Below are 23,529 nucleotides of genomic sequence, written 5' to 3' on the forward strand. Positions count from 1 at the left end.
CTCGTCGTCAACCAAATTATGGGCGACTTTGAAGCCAGAGACCCGACCATGCAGAAGTATCTTCAGAAGGTACGGGATCTCGCCTCGACCCTGGACTCTTTTCACATTCAACATGTTATCAGGTCGGAGAATCTCAGGGCCGACCAGCTATCAAAGCTGGCGTCCTCTCGCATGAGCGAGCTTCCCAAGGAGGCAGTACTGGAGTACCTCCAAAAGCCCAGTACAGACGAGCCAGAGCAGACCCTCTGCACTGAGTTCGAGCCGAGCTGGATGGACGAGCTCATCAGCTATCTGCAAGATGAAGTCCTTCCCACCGATGAACAAGAAGCTCGCCGAATAAAGCGCTCCGCCACACGGTACATACTATACGAGGGAAAGCTCTATCGGAGATCTTTCACATCTCCCCTCCTCAGATGCCTTCGCCCAACGGAGGCTGATTACGCCATGCGCGAGGTCCATGAAGGAATTTGTGGAAATCATCTGGAAGGGCGAGCATTGGCCCATAAAATTCTGCGCCAAGGATATTATTGGCCGACACTCCAGAAGGATGCTATGGACTTTGTCCAAAGATGTGACCGGTGCCAGAGGAACGCCAATGTCCAACGCTGGCCCTCGGCTCCCTTAACTTCAATCAGCTCCTCTTGGCCTTTTGCCCAGTGGGGAATTGACATCCTAGGGCCATTTCCGCTGGCCACTGGGCAAAGGAAGTTCCTGGTCGTCTCCATCGACTATTTCACAAAATGGGTGGAAGCCGAGCCCCTTGCCCGGATCACCGAGCAGAAGATGCGGGATTTTGTTTGGAAGTCCATAATCTGCAGATTCTAGCTTCCCCGCATCCTCATCTCTGACAACGGTCGCCAGTTTGACAACATTCACTTCAGAGAATTTTGCTCCGAGCTTGGCATTGACCACCGCTTCACCTCGGTTGCGCACCCTCAGACAAACGGAGAAACCGAGGTAACAAACCGTACTATTTTGCAGGGTCTCAAAGCCAGGCTCGACAAATCCAAAGGACAATGGGTCGAAGATCTATACAATGTCCTGTGGGCTTACCGGACCACGTTCCGCGTCCCCACCGGCGAGACTCCCTTCAACCTGACATACGGGACGGAGGCTGTCATCCCACTGGAGATTGGGATTCCTTCTCCAATGGTCGAGCATCACGACGCCAGCTCCAACTCTTTGCAGCTCAGAAGCAACCTTGACCTAGTCGAGGAGACGAGGGAGGCCGCCCGAGTTCGTATGGCGAGGTACCAGCAAAAGACAGCTCAGTACTACAACGCCAGGGTCAAAGTCAAATCTTTCAGACCAGGGGACCTTGTCCTCCGAAGAGCTGAAGCCTCCCGACCAACTGAGCAAGGGAAGCTGGCCCCGAACTGGGAAGGACCATACCGAGTCACGCGCATCCGCCGACCCGGAACTTATAAATTGGAGTCTCTAAATGGGACTCCTATTCCGCGGAGCTGGAGCTCTGAAAATCTCCGCGTGTACCACCAGTAGAACCCCAAGGGGTCCCTCATTATTCAACTATTGAATCTCGTTCTATGAATTTTATTTCATAATAAACTTATGGTCCGCATACTCATTCCAAGCTCATCGATTTTCCTGGTTATCTCATGATCCCAAGTTTATTTCTCCTCCCCTGACCACGGTTGGGATGCCCCGATGTCTCGGGATGATGGGGGACTTACGAGGATTCCCTGAAGATGTTCGTGAGTTCGTGATACGCTCTCCATCGGCCAATGAGCTCGGCTCGTTCTCCTACCCTGACCACGGTCAGGATGCCCTGTCACAACGGGATGCCCCGATCCGTCGGGATGGCTCGAGACGTCGAGATACGGTCTTAAGTGACCGACGAGCTCGGCTCGTCCTCCATCGACTTCCACCGACGAGCTCGGCTCGTGCTCCATCGGCCAACGAGCTCGGCTCGTTCTTGTTGCCCAGATAGACAACCCAAGAGGGGGGGTGAATTGGGTTTTAAAATAATTTGGCTATTAAAACTTTTGTGGATAACTAATTAATGCTTTTGCGAGATGATTAATTAGTTTCTATGTGCGGTGAATGAAATGCGAGAGATAGAGAGAGACAAACAATCACAAACACAATGTTTTATAGTGGTTCGGAGCTAACCCTTGCTCCTACGTCCACTCCCCAAGTCTCACTTGGGAATTCACTATAACCCCTTGGATTACAGCCGGTTGTTTTCCAAGCTCACAACCAAACTTGTTGTTTTACGAGCTCACAACGAACTCGGTCGGTTTTCCCAGGCTCACCGACTAGAACCAACCCGATTGTTTTTCCGGGATCACAATCGAACCCTTACACGTTGGTTTTACACTCGGCTCACCAACCAACCTCAATACCCTTGATTCAATCCCCCGATTGAACCAAGCAAAGACCAGATGGAAGTAAAAAGGAATAACAGAAAAACAGAGCTTCTCAAAAGCAGATAAATAACAATATAAACAAAAGAGAAGTTAGAAGCCCTCAAACACGTTAGAGTTGGAGTAGAGTAGGGCTTCTTGAACTTCGGGTCTCCTCTTGAATGTCTGATCGACTTGAATGCAGGAGGAGATCTCTTTCAATGTTGGGAAGAAGTAGGTGGATGCAGTTAATGTTGCTCTTCCCTCTTTTTCGTTGAAAACCAGGTTGCAGAGATTGAAAGCTTGATTACTTTGAGTGGAATAGTTGTTCTCTACCTTGCTACAGTCTTCTGTGGCTATTTAAGCAATCCCCCACGGAAACTAGCCGTTAGAGACCTTTTTCTGCCCGTTCTGCACACTCTGCACAGCCTGACAATATGTCCGTTGGTGGGTTGGAGTCGACTCGGCTGTAGCGGGAGTCGACTCATGCTTTTCTGGAGTTGACTCGGCAACTGTTTCGGATTTGAATTAAAGTTGCCTCTTCGACTGGGAGTCGACTCGACTTGACCCGGAGTCGACTCGCCAACTTCTGGAGCTGACTTGGCATTTTCGGAGTCGGCTCATCCCATGGAGTCCGTGGATCTATTTTTGAACTTGGTCCACTCGAGTCGACTCGACAATCCTGGGAGTCGACTCGGCGCTCAGAGCCCGAACTCTCGATCTACTGTCTTTTGGCTCGTCCAGTCTTGGAGTCGACTCGAACAATGCGGGAGTCGACTCGAATCTCAGAGTCCGAAAAACGCTCTCTGACTTTTGCCTTGTGTACTGCTGAGAGTCGACTCTCACTATCTTTGGAGTCGACCTGCCAACCATCGGAGTCGACTCGCGTTTCACAGGAGTCGACTCGAATCTCAGGGTCGAAAACCGCTCTCTGACTTTTCTGCCTGTAACTCCTTGGAGTCGACTCATACTTCTCCGGAGTCGACTCGGTAAACATCGGAGTCGACTCGCGCACTTTAGGAGTCGACTCGCTGACAGATTTTGAGTTGATGCTTTCTGTTTGTCTGTCTGTTCTCAGTTGGAGTCGACTCGTAATGGTCAGGAGTCGACTCGAGCCCATGCCAGTGATCCTGATACGCTTGGAGTCGACTCGTAATACTCTGGAGTCGACTCGAGTCTCAGACTTTGGTTCAAACTGACTTCTTAACTTATCCAAAATATTATGAACCAAGTCTTGAGACACTTAGATAAGATTTTCACTGAAACACTCAATTGAATTCATTAGTAAACAACATATATACTCTAATGCTTTGAGCCCATCAAAATCAAATAAGGTTTTAATCAATCACTCTACAGTTCTCCTACCCTGACCACGGTCAGGATGCCCCGAGACGTCGGGATGCCCCGATCCGTCGGGATGCCCTGAGACGTCAGGATGCCCCAATATATTGGGATGCCCTGCCACAACGGGATGCCCCGATCCGTCGGGATGGCTCGAGACGTCGAGATACGGTCTTAAGTGGCCGACGAGCTCGGCTCGTCCTCCATCGACTTCCACCGACGAGCTCGGCTCGTGCTCCATCGGCCAACGAGCTCGGCTCGTTCTCCTACCCTGACCACGGTCAGGATGCCCGAGACGTCGGGATGCCCCGATCCGTCGGGATGCCCCGATCCGTCGGGATGCCCCGGCTATAGGGATGCTCGAGACGTCGAGATATGAGTTGCGGTCCTCTCTGACCAGACGAGCTCGGCTCGTTCTCCATCGACTTCCACCGACGAGCTCGGCTCGTGCTCCATCGGCCAACGAGCTCGGCTCGTTCTCTTACCCTGACCACGGTCAGGATGCCCCGAGACGTCGGGATGCCCCGATCCGTCGGGATGGCTCGAGACGTCGAGATACAGTCTTAAGTGACCGACGAGCTCGGCTCGTCCTCCATCGACTTCCACCGACGAGCTCGGCTCGTGCTCCATCGGCCAACGAGCTCGGCTCGTTCTCCTACCCCGACCTCGGCCGGGATGCCTCGAGACGTCGAGATGCCCCGATTCTTCGGGATGCCCCGATACGTTGGGATGCGGTCTTCACTGACCAAAACGAGCTCGGCTCGTTCTCCACCGGCTTCAACCAACAAGCTCGGCTCATTCTCCATCACCGGATTTCTCTGCCGACGTCCTTAAAGAGTGGACCCCGAGCAGAGGAAGCGTCTTCAGTCGCCTCGGCGCAAGGACGCACACAGTACAAGAGCGGACCCCGAGCAGAGGAAGCGTCTTCAGTCGCCTCGGCGCAAGGAGCACACGGTACAAGGTACCCATTTATTTAATGTTTTTACATTATCTTATCTTTTCTTGGATCTCTGCCGACGTCCTTAAAGAGCGGACCCCGAGCAGAGGAAGCGTCTTCAGTCGCCTCGGCGCAAGGACGCACACGGTACAAGGTACCCATTTATTTAATATTTTTACATTATCTTATCTATTCTTGGATCTCTGCCGACGTCCTTAAAGAGCGGACCCCGAGCAGAGGAAGCGTCTTCAGTCGCCTCGGCACAAGGACGTACACGGTACAAGATACCCATTTATTTAATGTTTTTACATTATCTTATCTATTCTTGGATCTCTGCCGACGTCCTTAAAGAGCGGACCCCGAGCAGAGGAAGCGTCTTCAGTTGCCTCGGCGCAAGGACGCACACGGTACTAGGTACCCATTTACTTAATGTTTCTACATTATCTTATCTGTTTTGGATTTCTCTGCCGACGTCCTCAAAGAGTGGACTCCGAGCAGAATGTTTTAGTCGCCTCGGCGTGAAACACTCACGATACCAACAAACTTGGTATAAACAGTCTGTTGAATCCTCGTCACGAGCTGACGAGCATTCGACCCATTCGTTGGAAAAGAACCCGGTTCGCCCTGGCAACCCGAGGCTCGGATTCGAAGTTCACTACGCTAAAAAATCTGTCCTAGCGGCTGCCCCAGGGCTTGGTCGAATTCTGGACTAGGCTCGGAAAAGTTCTCCAAGCCCGAATCCCCTTGGTATAAGCATAAGCGTCGCTATACCACTGGTCGAAGGACCGAGCAATGGAGCTCGGCTAGCCAAACCTAAAACCAAACCCTGTGGCGGGTAAAGCTGAGGCCCTAGAGCCCATATCCTCGAAACCTAAAATGGATCCGAGCAGAGAAACTTGGACTACAACAGACGAGTTTCCAAAAAAGTATATTCATTTTAAAAAGCCCGTAGGCTGAGTACAAAAATTCGGGTTCGGCCCTTACAAGTATGGGGGGCCATCCCGACTTTAAAAGATAACAAAAATTACATCAAGGCTCGAGCTCGACCACTTCGGCTTCGGCAGTATCGGGAGCGGTAGGCTCAGCAGTCGGGGCTTCAGTAGCCTCGGCAGCAATGGGAGTAGCCTCAGGGGCGGCTTCGGTCGCCTCGGCCGGACCTCCCTGGTCGGCCCCCGGAGTTTCTGCCTCCGCCTCCGGCCTCTCGACCCCTGCTCCCGGTTGAAGCAGGTTTACATCAAAATCCGGAAGAAGCCGCCGCAGTTGGTTGCGGAAATCCCGGAAGCCCTGAATTAGCCCGTTCACGCCCTCCTCTGCTAGGAGGTCGTGAAATTCCTCCGACTCGCGGAAGAGCCTCACCGCGTTCTGGGCTTGCTCCCGAGCCTCGTGGTATGCGGCCTTCCGCTCGAGGGTTTTTATTTTCCGCTCGAGCTCTAAGTGTCGGAGGCGGGCATTCCCTATCTCCTGCTCGCGGGAGGCCGACGCCAGCTCGGCCGCGGCCAAACGAGCCTCGGCGGCGCGCACTTCGGACCTTGTTAGTGTGTGCGCGCCCTTCTCTTCATCGAGCTCGGCGGTCAGAGCTCGAATTCTTTCCTCGGATGCTCCAATTCTCTCTTGGAGCACCTGACGTTCGGCCTCGGAGGCCTGGTACCTCGCCTCGGCGGCCAGGTACCTCGCCTGGGCCTCCTCGTAACCGCGCTGGCACCTCCGGGCCCGCTCCCGGTAGTCTTGGACTATGTGCATCAGCATTTCCGTCTCATGCAAGTGCTGTAAAAAGAGACGAAAAGAAAAACATAAGGCGCTGCGAGTAAAAATTTTTTACAAATTACACAGATGAAAAATTTTACTTACCCGGACGGCGTTGCAGCGGGTAGCGTCCATGAAGGCATTGTAGCTCATGGACTGTATCGTGGCCCGGTCGGCCGGGAGCAGCGCGACCCGAAATACTTCGCGCGCCACTCGAGGGTTTTCGAGGGCTGAATCGCCCTCGAATACCGACCAGGTGAGTGCAAGAGGCACTCGCTCCCCCGAGCCTGATGGGCCTGGAAGGCCAGCATCGGCTGGCCTCGGCGGAGCCGACCCGAGGCTCCCTGACTGCTCCCCGGCTCGGAGCTAGGGGGCTGGGGTCGGACAAGCGGCCGATCCGACTGCCGCACGACTGAGGCGGGGCGCGCAAGCACGGGACCCACAGGACTCCTCCCCTGGTCGGCAACTGGAGCGTCCTGCCGACCAGGAACTTGTGCCAGGGGCACCGGGCATGGGAGCACTGCTGAAGCTCCCCGGGAGCCCGAGCCCCTGGAATCCGCGCCCTCCCTCTGACCAGCATCGGGATGCGCGGGGCGAGAAGGCCCCGCCTCGGAATGCGCGGGGCGAGAAGGACCCGCCTCGGCCACTGCTGTCACCGGGGTCGCTAAGGTCGCCGAGACCTTCTGCTTCTTCCTCGGCTCGGCGGGCTCGCCCGAGAGCTCGGCTGCCCTCTTCTGGAAGCGAGCATAGAGGACTTCGCTTTTAGTCACCATCTTTGCGATATCTGCAAAGGCGAACAGGATTAGAACATTAGAACAGTAAGGAAATAAAAAGAGACTGTAACTATCCTTACCGTGGGGACGTGCCGAGCTCAGGCCCACGTTCACCAGAGCGTCCTCACATATGAGGCCGTTCAGCAAAATGCCGTCCCCGAGGCCGCGGATGGTGTCGATGATCCCCTGCTCACGTGGAGAAAGCTGGGGGGGTTTGTTGATGGACCTGAGCTGGGCCGGCCCCCACCTGGGGTCAAACCCCCAGGACCGTTCAGAACCTAGGAAGAAGAATTTCTTCTTCCAGACATGAATGGACGAGGGGGCACCATGAAAAAGTGGCCGACCCGCCCGAAGGGCGATGTAGAGCCACTCACCGTCTTCCGGATTCGACTTAAAAATAAAAAGTCGTCGGAAAACGTTGACAGAGGTCGGAATCCCGTGCAGTAAGCACAGTGACAGGAAACCGATCACTGTCCTCCAGGCATTCGGAGCGAGTTGCGCCGGAACCAGCCGGCATACCATCAGCAACTCATTCACGAAGCCGTGAAGAGAAAATCGGAGACCGGCCCAGAGTGACTCTAGGTACACTCCAATCCGGCCTACCGGAGGATCGGTTACCCGATCCCCATGCCTGGCGGGTTCCAAACGAAACCCGTGAAGAGGGAAAAACCACTCTTCGGTCATTTCGACCTCCAGGACGCTCATGGTAGATACAACCTCACTGGGAAGAGAACCCATTGAGAGAGAGAGATTAAAAAGAAAAAGGGGGACCTGAGGAAGATGCCGGAGAAAAGAACTTTGAACTGTGAAAAGCTGGGGGAAGAAAAGCTGGAAGCAGAAGGCAATAGGAAGGGGACGGAGGGCCAGGAGAGAGTTTATATAAACCTCCCCAACGGCCCCGATCGGCAAAAGAAAAGCCGCACCCCGTTGAGATGACCACACGTGTCGGTCCAAAAGACAGAACGACGCATTTAATTAGGGCTAACGCTTCGAACGCCGAAGCGCCCCATCGGATCGTGCGGCCCCATCATGAGCCCACGGCGCGAGGACGCCTCGCAAAAGGTGTCCCAATAATGAGGATTTTCGGAAAAGAAGAGACGCCGCCTATTAAAGGCATCTCGAAGCGTCCGATAATTCAAAATGCGCAATAAATTAAAATTTTTGGAATTCGTAATGGCCCAACTAAAGCTACTTCCCGCGCTCCAGCTGGTAGCCAACTGGAACTCGGAAGTCGGGGGTAGTGTTGGGGGAAAAACCCCAAGTCATACCGCCACGGAGGCGCTCGGCCAAAAAGCGCCGACTGGAAAGGCGCTCGGCCAAAGAGTGCCGACCAGAGAGCACCAACTAGAGGGGTGCTCGGCTAGAGAGCGCCGATCCGAAAAGATGCTCGGCCCAAGAGTGCCGACCAGAGGGAGCGCCAAGAGGCGCTCGGACCAACCAACACAACCAAGTAGGGATGCTCGGCTAGAAAGAGCCGACCAGAGGACGCCGACCAGAAAAGCGCTCGATTAGAAGGCGCTGACCAGAGAGGAAAGAGCACGAAATAAAGGCGCTCGGCTAGAAGGCGCTCGACCAAAGGGCGCCGACCAGGAGCATTAGAAGCGACCCCGCCACAGGGCGCCCCATTGGGCGACCAGCTCGGCTCGGCACCCCTGCCGAGCCGATTGCCTTGACCAAATGTTCAACTCCTGCCTAACCCCCTGAGGGACCTGACAACTCCACTACAACCTGCCGCTATCTCCAAGCCATCAAGGCATAAGATCTCCGCAGGTATTTGGCACGACCCGCCATTAATGCATGAGACCCCCTCAAGTCTCCGATGCACTCAGTCATTTAATGAGCACGGCTCAAGACGATCTCCGGATCACTGAACCATCAAAGCGTATGGCTCTTCCTGACCGCCGGTTCACTCGGTAATAAATGCACTTACCATCCATGGACCCCGGGCCTACCACGGCCGGCGGTTCAACCACTCCAACAGGTCCGATCGACCGTGACAACTCCCTGGTTCCGGTCTAATTCGGCCTTATTTTCCACTACGCCATTAATGGGCCAAATCGTGCCCAATTATTACAAAAGAGAACAAACTCCCTGTCACCTCCCGGGCAACATTAAATCCTTCTATAAAAGGGAGCCTGGGAGGAAAGAAGGGGGGGACCGGAACACAAGTAAACAGCACAGACACAATTGAGCACAATATTCTCTTCATCTTCTCCACATATCTCTTCCTTGCTCTCTCCACATATTTGCCCCCTCTGACTTAAGCATCGGAGGGCCGGCGCCGGGGAGCCCGGCCACCGGCTTTTTTGCAGGACAGGACAGGACGCACTCTCCCTCACTCGCTCACCCTCCAGGAGGACGCAGCCGGCCGGCGCACCGCCGTCCGCCCTCCCTGCGGCGGAGCTCCTCCTCCCCTGGCTCCGTGGCGGCCCCGGGTCCAATTTCCAGCAACAAAAATAAATCTTGAACATATGATCAAATAACATTGATATCATCAAATCTAAGTAGAGAGATTCTTTCCTATAGTTATTTTTTATCAGTAAAATCTTTTACATGTTCAATAAGAAACAAACGTAGATAGGTTTAAGAAATTCTACCCAGCAAATAACCGACGTGGGACTAAGCACACGCCTGCACGGATCCTCACATATTTTCTCCGTTCAAGTCCTGACGTTCTCGTCAGGCTAAGGGTTTAAACCCATTTAAATCTATCCACAAACACCACGATCGATTAGTGGTCAGCTCCAATGTAATATGCTGCAGTGTCCCATAGTCCACATAGATTATGGACTGGATCCGCTCTGATACCATTTGTAATAACCCAGGATCTCACCCAAAATGGCTTGCTGGAAGGTATTATTTGAGTTTCTTAATCATGTATAAGTACCCAAGATCTACCTAGCGAATAACCGATGTGGGACTAAACATACGCCCGCATGGATCCTCACACTACAACTATGAATATAGATGTCTAGCTATTGTAAAATGACTTCTTCAATTGAATAAATTTTCTATCTTTTCTTTATTGTTTTATGACTTTTGAGAGTTTCCTTTGTTGTTTCTTCCCCCTATCTTGCTACTCTATTTATGTAGATCTTCTTTTTCAAGAAGAGGGATCGTAGTTTGCAGTATTTTGGCATCAGAGTATTTCATTTTGCTCGTGGTGTTCTACATCAATATTGAACTCATGGTTCATCAAATCACTTACAAGGCTTCAGTGCAGGATATAGAACTGACAGACCTAGATATCCAACAATTGCAACAATAGAAAGTGCAACTACAGATGAAGCATGATCACGAGGTTGGTCGCAATTGTTGTCTTAAAGAATCAGATCGAGAGGATGATACACTATTGGATGCATCTTCCAAGCATCTCATTAACCCTATCCACCGTTGTGTTCTAAATCGAGGATCAATTTATCTTCCTCCACTTGATGAGAGAGACTTACATGTTCATTGCTCTTTGACATCGAACCCAAGTTTCTTGAGTTTTATAGGAGGTTTAATTCAAAGTTCTTCCTTGACTGGATCACCACCATTGAGATGTTCTTTGAAGTTATGGACATCCCAGATAACACGAAGATGAAGATTATGTCATTAAAATTATGGGAAGATGCATCCATCTAGTAGCAGAATATTTAATGCTTTTGAGTGAGCATTTGGAAAATGAAGATGATCACTAATTGGCTAAAGATGGAGAAGCATTTATGCTTCTACTTTCTTCTAATTGATCACTCTCACTATTTTTATTAATCCTATATGAATCTAAAACGGGGTGAAAAGAGCATCACCAACTACATAGAGAAGACTTTCAAAATCTTTAGCATGCCAGCATAAGGATGAAGGAACTTGTGTCCTCCATTATCTAAATGGTTTATTGGTTTCAATCTATGATGAGATTGTAAATCACACAAAATAGCATATGAACGGCACCAACCAAAAGACATTGCATGCTAAAAGGAAGCTAAGGAAAGCTCATAGCCGTTAATATCCCTCGACGAACTCACAAGGCTTGCAACAAGAAGCTTGCTTCAGTCCCATAAGGTGGACTCATTACGATATCTTATAGCCATACCAACTAGGGAGCAACAAGAAACACCCCCAAAAAAAAAAAAGAGAACCTCACAAGCATCCCTAGAAGTTGCTTGCCCCATGACTTTTGCATGTTAAGCATTTATAGAAAGAAGGCATTAAGCTTTTGAATTTCATGATGACGTCCATCACTGAACTCCGCATTGTTGATATAGATGATGAACGGGAGGGTGAGTATGAAGAATATGACATTGATTGACAAAAGTTGGCTAGTTAACCCATATACGATGAGGAATCAGATGATGACACCACCGTCAAGCTTGAACTAGATCGAGGCCAAAGGCTTGTCTTTGTTGGTACTGCTGTATGCAGCAAAAGTCAAACAAGAGGGTTGGCTTTTGTTGCTCCTATTTTTCTCCCATGATCGGGTGGAAAGGAGAGAATGGGAGTGGATCGATGTGTGGGTATGCAATTGATGTCCAAACCAGAAAGGATGGTTCAACGTGGGATTGCATTGACCTTTAAAAACTTTCGCAACTAAGGTGTCACCTTTGTGGAGAAGGGTGCTATAACTATGAAACTATTGATCTAAAGCTAAAGACTAGATGATAAATAAAGATAATGAAAGATAAACAAATTCAATTAGTAAATGCCTCTTCTCAAAGTAACAACTTAATACTTGTAACTAGCTACTATTGACTGTTGGAATAGATGTCAGCACTTAGTTTTGTTACATCTTGTAGGCCATTATTACTATGTATGGTAGCTACTTTCCTTCTACTGCTCTTATATTTTTAGTAGTGCTACCGCTCTTCCTACATTCTTGGTAGTGATAAAATAAGTGTCACCACTCAATTTTGATATTTGTTCTTACTGGGTTGCATCACATGATCCACTGTTGTTATACATGGTAGTTACTATCTTTCCACTACTTCTACACTCTATGTAGTGCTACCACTCCTATATTTTGGGTAGTGGTAACTACTAGTTAGTCACTTGCCATGCATTCCACTCCACTAAAGTCCTCATCCTAAGCCGATAGCTCTTGTCCCTTTGGTCTGCCCCCCATATACTCGGTTTGCATCCTGATTCTTCAGCTAGTCAGCCTACACTCTTGATATTTCAACTTGCACCCTTTATGTTTCAGCTTGCACCCTTTGTGTTTCAACTTACACCCTTAGTATTGGATCTGAGGTTGGCATTTTTTCAGTAGTACTTAGCCTACTGGTCAAGTACTCTGGCTTGTTGATTGAGTAAAATTTCAAGTTGCTAGTCAATTATAACTTGTACTTTAACCTGCTAACTGAGTTCTCAATCTGTACCTTGGTACTTAATCAAATTAACATCCTTCTAGAACCTCTTATTTAGGCTGCATATGATGTCCTTTTCGTACATCTACTATTACTCTATCTTTACCAAATGATCTTTCGAGATTTGTCATTAACCAGTCTATGAATCACAGTCATCGATTTGGATGTGGTGTAAATAGTTTTGAACCAATATTTTTCACACCATTGGGAGACGTTTCTGCAATATCATCATCAACAGAGGGCCATGCAAAATATTGAATCTTGAGAAGCATCCTTCACTTTACAAACTTATCCCGTTCAAACAGAATAATGTGATAACTATCTCCAAACATTCTCTTATTAATTTATTGCTCTTATTCCTCCTATCTCGCTGCTCTATTATTGTGTAGATCTTCTTGCTCATGGAGAAATATCATCGTATTCACTACTCCCTTTGCTACATAATATTATAGTGGTTGCTCAGAACCTTCACTATTTCCAAGAGACTTGCATCATATAGGAGGTAGGGTTGAAAAAAATTGAATACAGATCAAATATCAGTATATCCATATCTATGTCTATTTATATTTAATAAATATGAATATGGATATAAATATTAATAAGTTGCAAAAAATTATATCCATATTTATTTTAAACCGATATGAATACACATTGGATATTGAAGTATAGATATAATATGGCTATAAGTCAGAAAATTAAATTTTGTGATCACAAAAAATCAAATATATCACTAAATATAAGGTAAATTATCAGCAACATGTTAATTATCAATATAATACTTAGATTTAGTTATAATATATCATTTTTTAATTTTTGTTAAGTGTAAATGCAATAGAGTATTATGTTCCCTCGTATCTCTTTGTGCACGTGCATATGTAGGCATGTACATGTTTGTGGCACGCGTATCTTTTCTAGGAAAAGGCCATTCATAGTTAGTTATTATTATTTCAAAAAAAATGAATTACTATTATGTCGTCATCTCAGTCTGATCATTATCATGTTTAACTACCATCTTATCTCTGCTCTTTGCTTCCAATATTAGACACAAGCGATGTAGGTGAGAGATAGTATGAACAGTTATGATTTATTATTTATGTATGAAAGGGCTAATATAATTCGAAACTTCTCATTCTCTTGTGACTTGCAACAATCCTGATTATTTGCTGTAAGCTTTCCTCATATACCAATGAGAATGCTACTTTATGGATGAGGGGAGGGGGAGGAGGTTGCTAATTGCTTCTATTTTCCTTTCCATGCAAAATCGAAGGTGAAAACATGAGGAAGGAGATGACGGCTGAATTGGATGCGCTTTATGTGCGTCCATTTTCAAGATATCAATACCATGTATAAATTACATAATTGTTCATTAAATACTTTTGATTACAATCACTTGTTATATGTTAAGTAACTCAAGCTAATGTACATAACTTTCAAAAGAGAGCCGAACCTAATTATCAATTTTTATAATTTTAATTTTATAAAAGTATTTTATAAATTTGATAAAATTGTGATTATCAATCAAGTACTCTTTCTATTCATGAGCCAATTATGTTATAGATGAGTTGAATGTAAAATTATTTTTTTAAAAAAATAGAAGTGTTGCCGCCAAAATTCTAGCGCTGAGCTTGAAGAGGTCGGATGGGCTTCGAGCTGAAAAGATAAGTAGCCGCTAGCTGTGGTTGTGCCCAGATTAAAAAATATACTTAGGAATTGATTTAAAAATAAAAAAGAAAGTTCATACTAAAGAATTGCTAGAATTTGTCCAACGAAAAATTCTCTGATGTCTAAATCAGACAAAAAGTTTTATAAAAACAACAGAGATTTGAAAAAAATAAGAGAAAACAAGAGCAGCAGTGAGCACATATAAGAGTATATTTGGAGGTCTCTCAGGTATTACTTATATAAGGCAAGAGTCAGTATCCATTATAGAGTAAGTGAATATTTATTTAATTGCTCGATAACCGTTTACATGTTATGTGAGCTGTAGCTATCGCTGGTTGGAGAAGATTTAAATAGCTAGATGGCTTCTTTAATGGTGACCACGTGGCAAGCTGCTGTTATAGTAGATAATCATGCATATCAAATTTCTGATTTCTCACTGCCATATAGCGAGGTCACATAAAATCATAATCAAAAATTTTCTTTGTATATCGATTGTGTTCCCATAATTTTCTTTTTTGTTGGTTAATGATGGTGAAAAAAGAGTCGCCGCAAGAAGTGGGTGGGGACCGCCGGGGCCAGAAGATCTTATAACGTCTCACCGGCCAAGGATTCGGCAAGTGTCTCCTCCTCCTCCACTAGTGTTCTAAAGAAATCTTGCCTGTTTTTTTGTTTCCTTCAACATAACAAAGAGGGGTCTCAAGTGCAAGGGCAGTTACCATCGTATCAAGCATCTGATTTTATTTTAAAAATAAATATAAAGAAACTTTTCGAAACAACAAATGGTCGGTTCATAATTGGCCCTTCTACCTAACCGGCCAGTTTATTAGATACATCATACATCTCCTCCCTATGATGGCGAGAAAACAATGTGCAAATAAGACATTGAAATCGATTGCACAATTGTTTATAATTTATGAATTTCGCGGTACTCGTAGATCATTTTAAAAGCGCTATCCAGCCTCGTCATGAAGATCGATAACAAAAATGATACGGGGAGAAGTGTGCCCATATACGTACCTTAAAACTCCAGGTGTCGCGGTCGAAGTATATATATATATATATATATATATATATATTAATTTGGGATTTGGATGTGGTTTCTTGTTCTATCTGGTTGGGCGCGACATACGTGATAGGTTCAACCATCAACATTGCATCCTTAAAAGAAAAAATAAAAAAAATTGTTGATTTTCAGGTGCGCGTCTGATAGCCAAGAAAATCTGGGTGACGGAGAGCGGAGGAATCTCTAATTACATTGGCGGCGGCAGGAGGCGACGCCCCCGGACCAAATCCCATGGACAGTCGGTCATTTCAGGAGGGGAGCGGGGTTCGGTCGGAGGAGGAAGAGGGATAAAGAGAGCGACCGAATCCAATCCAATCCAATCCAAAGAAGAGTCAAATTACTCCTTGATAAGAAGAGAATCGTTATTAGCGAAGAAAGGAAGGGGGCGAGAGAGAGATGCAATCTTTGAGCTTGAAGCTGGTGCCGGGCCTGAACAACCTCCGCTCCTCTGCTTGGCCGAGTCAACGGGAGAGGGGGAGGAGGATCATGGCGGTCTCCTCCTCCGATCATTCGTCTCCCTCGGAGCGGGACGGCGCCGGCGCTGGAGATGATGGGATCGTTGGGAGGGAAGGCGACAAGGCGGCGGCTTCGTTCCTGTCGAGGAGCCAGACCTACTCTCTGCTCAAGCAGCAGATGGCCGTCGCTGCCAAATTCGAGGTCGGTCCGTCCGTCCTTGCTTCCACTTCCATCCGTTCCTTTCATTTTCATTCGCTCGTAGAGGTTTCCATGGGTTCGTGGTGGATTTACGGAGCATTTTTGTTTCTCATGAATGTTACACTTTTTCTTTTTTTTCTTTTTAAAAAAAAGTGGATTTCATCAACAATCAACTAAGGAATTCCATGATTTTCCTCCTTTTTTTCATTTCATTTTTGTCTAGACAAAGCAAGTTGTGTTTTTTTTTTGCCTCCTTCCAGGAACAGTTTTCTTTCTTTTTCTTTGTTTGTTTTTTCTTGAGGGAAAATCTTTCCCTCCTTTGTAAGTTGAAATTCTATGCTCTGGTTTTGTCAGGACTACAAGGAGGCTGCTAGAATAAGGGACTCCTTGAAATCTTTTGAGGAGGAGGAGCCAGTATTGCGCCTTCGCAGATTGATGAGAAAGGCAATCGATGAAGAGAGGTTCGAGGTACACTATTTTGATCCTTTTCCTTTGTTCGAGCTGTTTTCTTCAGTTTTAAAAGAGCAGACTTTCGTCAAAAAAATTTATGAATGTCAGCTTGAGTACTCTGAACTTAATCATATCTCTGTTCGGAACTGCATATGCAAGTATGTTCACAGTGTTCAAAGTCGAACATTTCATATACTATGGTCTACAATAAGATTGTAAAGTAGCGAAAACATGGACTAGAAAATATGAAGTGGATCCAGAAGATAACCTTTATATGAAATGCTTAAGCAGTTTAATTAGTTTCGCATGGACTTGAAGGGCCACTAGAACTCCAAGATGCTAGTTTGATATTCTAAGTTTAGTGGAACTCATCAGTCCTCTAGAGTGGCTGTAGGTTGGTTAGAAATATTTCTGGTCCGGTGTTTGGCTCTTTCATGGTAAACATCAAACATTAATTTGGTAGGTTTAGACTAATGGTATCAGTGAGCAAATTATCTATCTGATCTTTCAGCCATTATTTGTGCACTACAAGGCGTTTCACAAGATACGGGACCGGGTGCTACTCTCGCTGTTAATTTGGATTTAGAATGTTTGCCTGAGTCTGAGGATAAAACATTTTCACCCTGTTCATTGCTTGAAATGGTTTAAACATTAAGATGAGTTTTGTGGAGACTTGAAATAATATTATCAAATATAAAATTTAAAAAGCTTGGTATCGTAAGGAACAACAATTCTTTTATAAGACCAGATTAAGAAAAATAATAATATAACAGCATCTTCAGTAAATGATAATTAAAGATCTAAATTATGCAAAACAACGAAAAAAATATAACTGATGTCAAGATATCTTCTTTTTCACAGATTTTAATGAGTTTCTCTGTTATGACTACTTAATAGAGTTCTGAATAAAAGGTTACCATATTGTTTCCGCAAAAAAAGGTTACCATAAACATTTAATTGATTGTATTATGACTATATAGGCTAAATTTTCAGATATCCATACATATAGCGTTGCCTAGACCATTTGGGATCAGCTTTGTAAGTCCTCTATTACTTCCATCCATGTTAGTGCAAGTCTTAGAATCTTTTTTTCTAGACTTTTGGTATGAACAGGCACTTCTCCTTGTTGAGCCTCCTCCGGCCTTCACATAACCGTATCATCTAAAGCGACTCTTCATCATTTTGACCTCAAATAGTGCAATACCTGTCTACCATATCATACAACATTAATCTCAGAATTCTTATGTTTCTTTCTTATCTTGTTTGCTCAATCCCTCCCTGTGGCCTAATATTTTGGATCTTGGAAGTTCACAACCTTTTAGAATTTTTCACCAAACTCCACATGTAAACTACTAAGACCTCAATCAAAAAGTCTAACTACAAGGTAATAATATGGGGTCTTTGACCTTGCTTAAGTATCCAAGATTGGCACAGTGGCTACAAGGGTCCTCATACGCTATATGGGACTAAACACATGCCTGCAAGAGTCCTCACACACTATAAATCCAAGCATCCTCTCCATAGGAAGGCTCCAATCTCAAAGATCCGATCACAATCACCATGACCAGCTCATCATTAGCCCTATAAAAGGGCCTTTGCTGCGGCGTCCCATAGTCACACATCAATTATGGGTCATGACCACTTTGATACCATGTGTAATTATTTTGCTTAAGTATCCAAGATATCCCTGGTGCACAACCCATGTGGGACTAACACGAGCTACAAGGTCCTCACACTATGTCATCCATCATACTTTAGTTCTAATAGTTGTCTTCATTTCTCACTCTGTTCTTTTTATATTAGTTACAAGGTAGCAAAATTGATCATATCATGATATTCCTGGGCCATTAAATTTGATAAAATGAGGATAAATTTTATTTCATATCTATCAAAACTTCATTCCTGCATTCTGTTTACTATGTTTTCATTCTGTTGCTCTAAGACCCTTATCATAATCAGGAAGAAATAGAATCTTATCAAATTACAAGCATGATTCAACAATTTTAAAAATGAAAAGATAAACATGTAAAGATCTATAGTTATGATCGCTACTAAATGATGTTTGACAAGAATCATATCCATTGAGGCTTCTTTACTGGACTATTTGATAGGGTAATGGAAACATTCATTGGTGAATTACTATCTGGTGGGCTAGTGGGAGAGAGAAATGGCTGGTACTTTGAAATGAGACTGAGCATATCAGAAAGAGGCTGGTGGCTTCTTTGGCTTAAGTAGTGACATCCTGGGGTTGTATAAACATTACAGTAGTGATAATTCTCCTTATTAATTCATGTCTTAAGTTTTCAATTTTATAAGGACTCTTGACAAATGTCTCTGTAGGTGGCAAAAATGCTAGATTCTGACCAATAATTGCCTCTTACTACAACTAGGTTATCGATATGTAGTTCCCCTACATTTCATGAAGGCAAATGGCTAAAGATGGTTCTACTTTTCACTTTTCTCATCAGCATATCTAAATCTTTTCGTCTCTCCCATCTCCCTCCCTCCCCTGCTTTCTATGCATGTACCGTTATCTGGTACACAATTTTGATTTTGTAATTTTGTTTGACAATAGTTTAGGTTGCCTTGTTACTGCCTATGGATCATAACTTGATAACAAATTCTTTGCTCTACATATTGTATATCAAGGATATATGTATATTCATGCTTGGTTGTAGTTGATCATCTTAGTTATGTGAATGATTCTCTCCCAAGATGCTCAAATCAGAGAAATCAAAGCTTACCTTCAATTGTTCTTTTTGTTTTCTTCCCTTTTTCCCCTTTGTTATGTGAAAATTCTTCAGGATGCAGCCATGTACAGAGATGAATTAAAGATTGTGGCTCCACACTCTCTCCTTACGTGTTCCAGTGATGCTACTACTCTGGTATGTTCCTAGTTTATCTGTGCAGTCTTTTGGATGACTTGAGTTAGCCACACATGACTTCCATTTCCGTCATCCCTTATCTTTGTTTTGAGGGTCACTCTATCTATGACTGTGGACAAGGAATGCTGAACCGGTCTGCACCAGCCGGTTCAGCCCGTACCGAATCGGTCCGGTCTTTAATCGGGTCAGTTCAGGCATAGAAAATGGTTCCAGCCCCGTCCGGTTCGGCTAGGACTCGGTGCGAACCGGTCGGTTCCTACCAAGTCCGATTAGATTTGCCACAGTGCGTCGTGCGCATTGTGGCATGTTTGGCCACAGCGTGCCGCGCTGTGGCATATTTGGCGATCGATTCGGTCTAGTCCGAACCGGTCCGGGCGCCGACCGGTATAACACTCGATACCGGTTCGGCAATTCTTAACTATGGATGCTTACATTATTATGGAGCACAATTAATAGTTACTTTGCAGAATCTAAATAGGACTTTGCTCTTTTTTTCTGAAGGTTTTTTCTAATTCTGTTTCTTTCGGGCAACCTTTTCTCTAAAAGCATTGTTATGCAAATTTTGCCAATGGTAATCACACACATGCATATGCGTTGCTACATTCTTTGCTTGCCATATTCATCATTCTTTCTGATCAGAAGTATGCATGATGTAGGCCAAGCAAAAATATTCTGAAATGTAAGTCATGTATAATTCTAATATGTGCCAAATTAAAGACTGCTTTTTATATTTCGAATAACAGTCTTAGAAGCTATAACTTGAAGGATGGCAAGTTTTGTCTCAATGCCCATCATTAGCAAGAAAACAAAATCAAAACTTTTTCCCAAAGAAGCACCAAGAATTTGTTCTGCCGAATTTTTCTGTTATGCTACTGTTGGAATCACTAGTCAAACTTTGATGCATTATAATAATGCATTTAACAGTCTTTCTTCTATACGGCTGATGTGTGTCTTGGACAATCCATAAATGGGCTGAAAGGAGGTTTTAATTGATTATCAAGGTGAAACTGTAAAAGCTGTGTATTGCAATGAAATGATTTAAGTAGCAAAGGATGGGATAATGTGGTCTTCGTGATTGGTTTAGACCACAACTTATGGCCCGGTCTTGTAAGTAAAGCAGGTGAACTACTAGACATTCCAAATATATTAAAGGTTATGTTTAGGTGATGGAAGCGAATGGATTACAAGGAATGTTAAGGTGCTGAACCTGGTGATATTTTTAAATTCTTAGTCCAGTGATCAGGGAAATGAGCCTGATTGCTTGTCTCGGTTCTTAATATCAGAAAATATATGGTCCTGCAGAAATTTATTAATTTTTTAGACTTTTATCTTTGCATCATGGGAATTTTATTTCTGGTGCACATTGTACTGATTCTTCTATAAAATGAGCAAGGCTAATCATCTTGACACTTTATCTACAGACAATTTTTGCTCTGAACTATGCCATAACTACTTGATAATTAATAAATATGTCAAATATTTAAAACTGGTGGCTCCCTTGGTTACACTACCATTCTTTGGCAATGGATGTTGGCTTTGATTCGAGTGCTGACACAATATTGTTGTAGTTGAGTTTTTATTGGGTGCCGTTATATATTGGTTAATGATCTCAACTAAGGATTATCAATGTTCCGTAGATGCCAAGAACATCTGGTGCCACGCTTTTTCAAGTTATAAATCATAGGTAGAATAAATTTGGACTATTAAGTCAAATATAAGTTTTGAAGAGTAAACAAAATAATTAGCAAGGACCAATGATTGGAGGTGCCGGCTGTGCCAGTGAACACCAGCTGGCACATGCTGTCCCAACGAGGTATTACCACCTTGTCGATATCAAGAGGTAATGATCAGTAACAGAAGGTGCTAGTATTGCTCAGTATCATCGTAGGGTGTGTAAACCCCTTTCATCTGTTAATTTTCACATCCTAAGCTTGTAGGTAGAGGATTTTGAAGTGTAGAGCCTAATGAACTGCGATAAATTGAAAATGTATCTTTTCAAAGCCTAGAAGCCATAGTTTAATCATTTTCAAATGGAAATGCTACTAGTGCTTGAAGTCAAATTTAATTAAATTCTTTTATATACAACAGCATACATTCAAGTATATTTAGTTTGACTTTTCTAAGGGATAATTGGCAAATGCTATTATTGATGCCCTTGCAAGTAATAACATTAAATTGAATCTTTGTCATGCCTATTCTTGTTATGAAATAAAATATGCCCAACTACAAGGTTAGCCTTGGGAAGCCTTGGAGCAATGGTAATGGTGGGAACCTCATGCGGAGATAGGGTTGCGTACATCTGACCCTCCCCAAACCCGGTAATGGTGGGAACCTCATGTACTGGGATGCTCTTTTTAAATAAGATAAGCGCAACTTTATCTGAGGATAATGGTTAGCGGCAAGCATAGTGAATGCCACTGTTGATGGCCTTGTGACTGAACTTTTGGCATGCTTTCTCTAATTTATTATTTATGTGCTTTTTCTCTCTCCTTTTTATACTGTTCTCTCACGTTATGTTGTCAAATAAACACTTTGCCATTTAAAAAAGGTACATGGATGTGCATGTACATATGTTTATAGTTACATACAAATGTACACAAGTAAGTACTATAGATGTGTATACATGCAAATCAAATGCTTTCAAGATGTATACATGCAAATCCCTAATTGCATGTCTATAAGATATCGTTTGGGGGCTGAATGTTTCAGGGGATCCGGGTGCAAGTCAGAAGTGTATATATTGAGGGAAGGAGCCAACCATCAAAAGGGCAATATTTTTTTGCCTATCGCATTAGAATCACTAATACTTCACAGCGTCCTGTTCAGCTTCTCAGGAGGCACTGGATCATAACTGATGCCAATGGAAAAACTGAGAATATCTGGTCAGCACACTTTTCTATCATCTTTATTATTAATCCACTATTTTATGTTTCCTGTTATACATTTGCCCCAACTGGAAACTTTCTCCTTTCCAGGGGTGTTGGTGTAATAGGAGAGCAGCCTGTTATACTTCCTAAAACTGGATTTGAGTACTCCTCTGCATGCCCATTAAGCACCCCTAGTGGAAGAATGGTAAGCTTACAGTTATCTCTCTCTCTCTCTCTGCGCGTGTGTTGTGTGTATGGGTGTGTTCGCGCATGCACGTGCATGCGCGGTTGTGTTTTAACTGAGCAAGGAGAGAAGATTATCCAAAAATTCAAAGGCAGGGTTGATTTCATGTATCTGTGCTAGGTAGATGACAAGAAATATATAGGTTTCCAGATATCACACAATATGATTTGTTTATTATATATTTGGCACATTTTCTCTTTTCTTGGGAAGAAATTTTTTTTCATATTTTATCATGTACCTTTCCGGTATGGATTTATGCAACATTCGTTTTTGACTGCACTTGAACGAGGGGTTCCAAAATAGATGTTTTTTCTCCATTAATAGTTCTGGACTCCTCTGACCGGTAGATTGAATTTTCATAAATTGACACTTGAAATTTCCTGTTCATCATCTCCGTTGGACCTGTAAGAACCGTATGTAAGTTTAACCCACTTTGAGTTCCACATGATTAAAGAAAGATTACTTATTTTCCGGTTATCGTTCTGCAGGAGGGTGATTTTGAGATGAAGCACGTTGATAGGGTGGGTTCATCAACTTTCAATGTTGCCATTGCCCCATTCTCCCTTTCCATCATTGGAGATGACACGGACGAACCCCTTTAGGAGTACAGGGAGGTGATGGCATTGTTCTCTGGATGGAAGCTAAAGATTGATTGTTTGGTCAAACGGAGCGAGCAGCAATATTGTACAAGTCAATTAGTTGTTAATTTATTGTGGCACTGCTTCAAGTCCGTGGCAGTGTGCGTGAACTGGTGTAAATGGCGCGCAATGATTGCAATTTATTTTGTGGACTTGTTACTTGTATATGGGTATATTTAGTCAGTTATGTTTTGTTTTTTTGACTCCATAGATATGTATTGAAGTGGCTATTTGTACTTCCATACTCCTTGGTTTTTTTTTGTTTTTTTTTTTTTTTAATACTTGGGTCACTGCCCCGTGGACATGACAAAGAATCATACCGGATGATGGGGTCGTGTTTTTATTTTTCACTAAGATGGTGGAGGAAGAAATCATGTAAGATGGACAGCACCCGTTAGAATAAGCCTGCAGGCAATTATAAGATCGCTCGGGTAGAAAACATGATCAGCGTTTATGCATGAAAACTACGTTCCAAGAGGCAGTGAAATTCTGAGTTTATTGGGCGTATCTGTACTATGGTGAACCCGCCCGCAAAAAAAAAAAAAAAAAGGGGCAGTGAAACTGAGA

At 44.4% G+C, this 23,529-nt stretch overlaps 1 protein-coding gene across 2 annotated transcripts; it reads left to right on the plus strand.

Moving 5' to 3' along the window:
• The first annotated feature begins 15,330 nt into the window (after window positions 1-15,330).
• LOC120107244 (protein ApaG-like) lies at window positions 15,331-23,206 on the plus strand. Of its 2 annotated transcripts, XM_039120450.1 has the most exons (6): window positions 15,336-15,881; window positions 16,233-16,346; window positions 19,133-19,213; window positions 21,923-22,095; window positions 22,189-22,285; window positions 22,813-23,206. In XM_039120450.1, exons 1-6 carry the CDS (start codon window positions 15,621-15,623, stop codon window positions 22,924-22,926), a joined length of 840 nt encoding a protein of 279 aa, XP_038976378.1. In that variant the 5' UTR covers window positions 15,336-15,620; the 3' UTR covers window positions 22,927-23,206. The 2 variants fall into 2 exon arrangements, with proteins under 2 accessions (XP_038976379.1, XP_038976378.1); XM_039120451.1 differs by lacking the exon at window positions 19,133-19,213 and having other exon boundaries at window positions 15,331-15,881.
• The last annotated feature ends 323 nt before the right edge of the window (window positions 23,207-23,529 follow it).

This window comes from Phoenix dactylifera, unplaced genomic scaffold, assembly GCF_009389715.1.
Source record: "Phoenix dactylifera cultivar Barhee BC4 unplaced genomic scaffold, palm_55x_up_171113_PBpolish2nd_filt_p 000804F, whole genome shotgun sequence".
Classification (NCBI taxonomy): Eukaryota; Viridiplantae; Streptophyta; class Magnoliopsida; order Arecales; family Arecaceae; genus Phoenix; species Phoenix dactylifera.

Coding starts and splice junctions, on each gene's coding strand:
- LOC120107244 (XM_039120450.1), top strand. CDS start 15,621: ATGCAATCTTTGAGCTTGAAGCTGGTGCCGGGCCTGAACAACCTCCGC. Junction 16,347..19,132: donor TCGATGAAGAGAGGTTCGAG/GTACACTATTTT, acceptor AAAATTCTTCAG/GATGCAGCCATGTACAGAGA. Junction 22,096..22,188: donor GGAAAAACTGAGAATATCTG/GTCAGCACACTT, acceptor TCTCCTTTCCAG/GGGTGTTGGTGTAATAGGAG.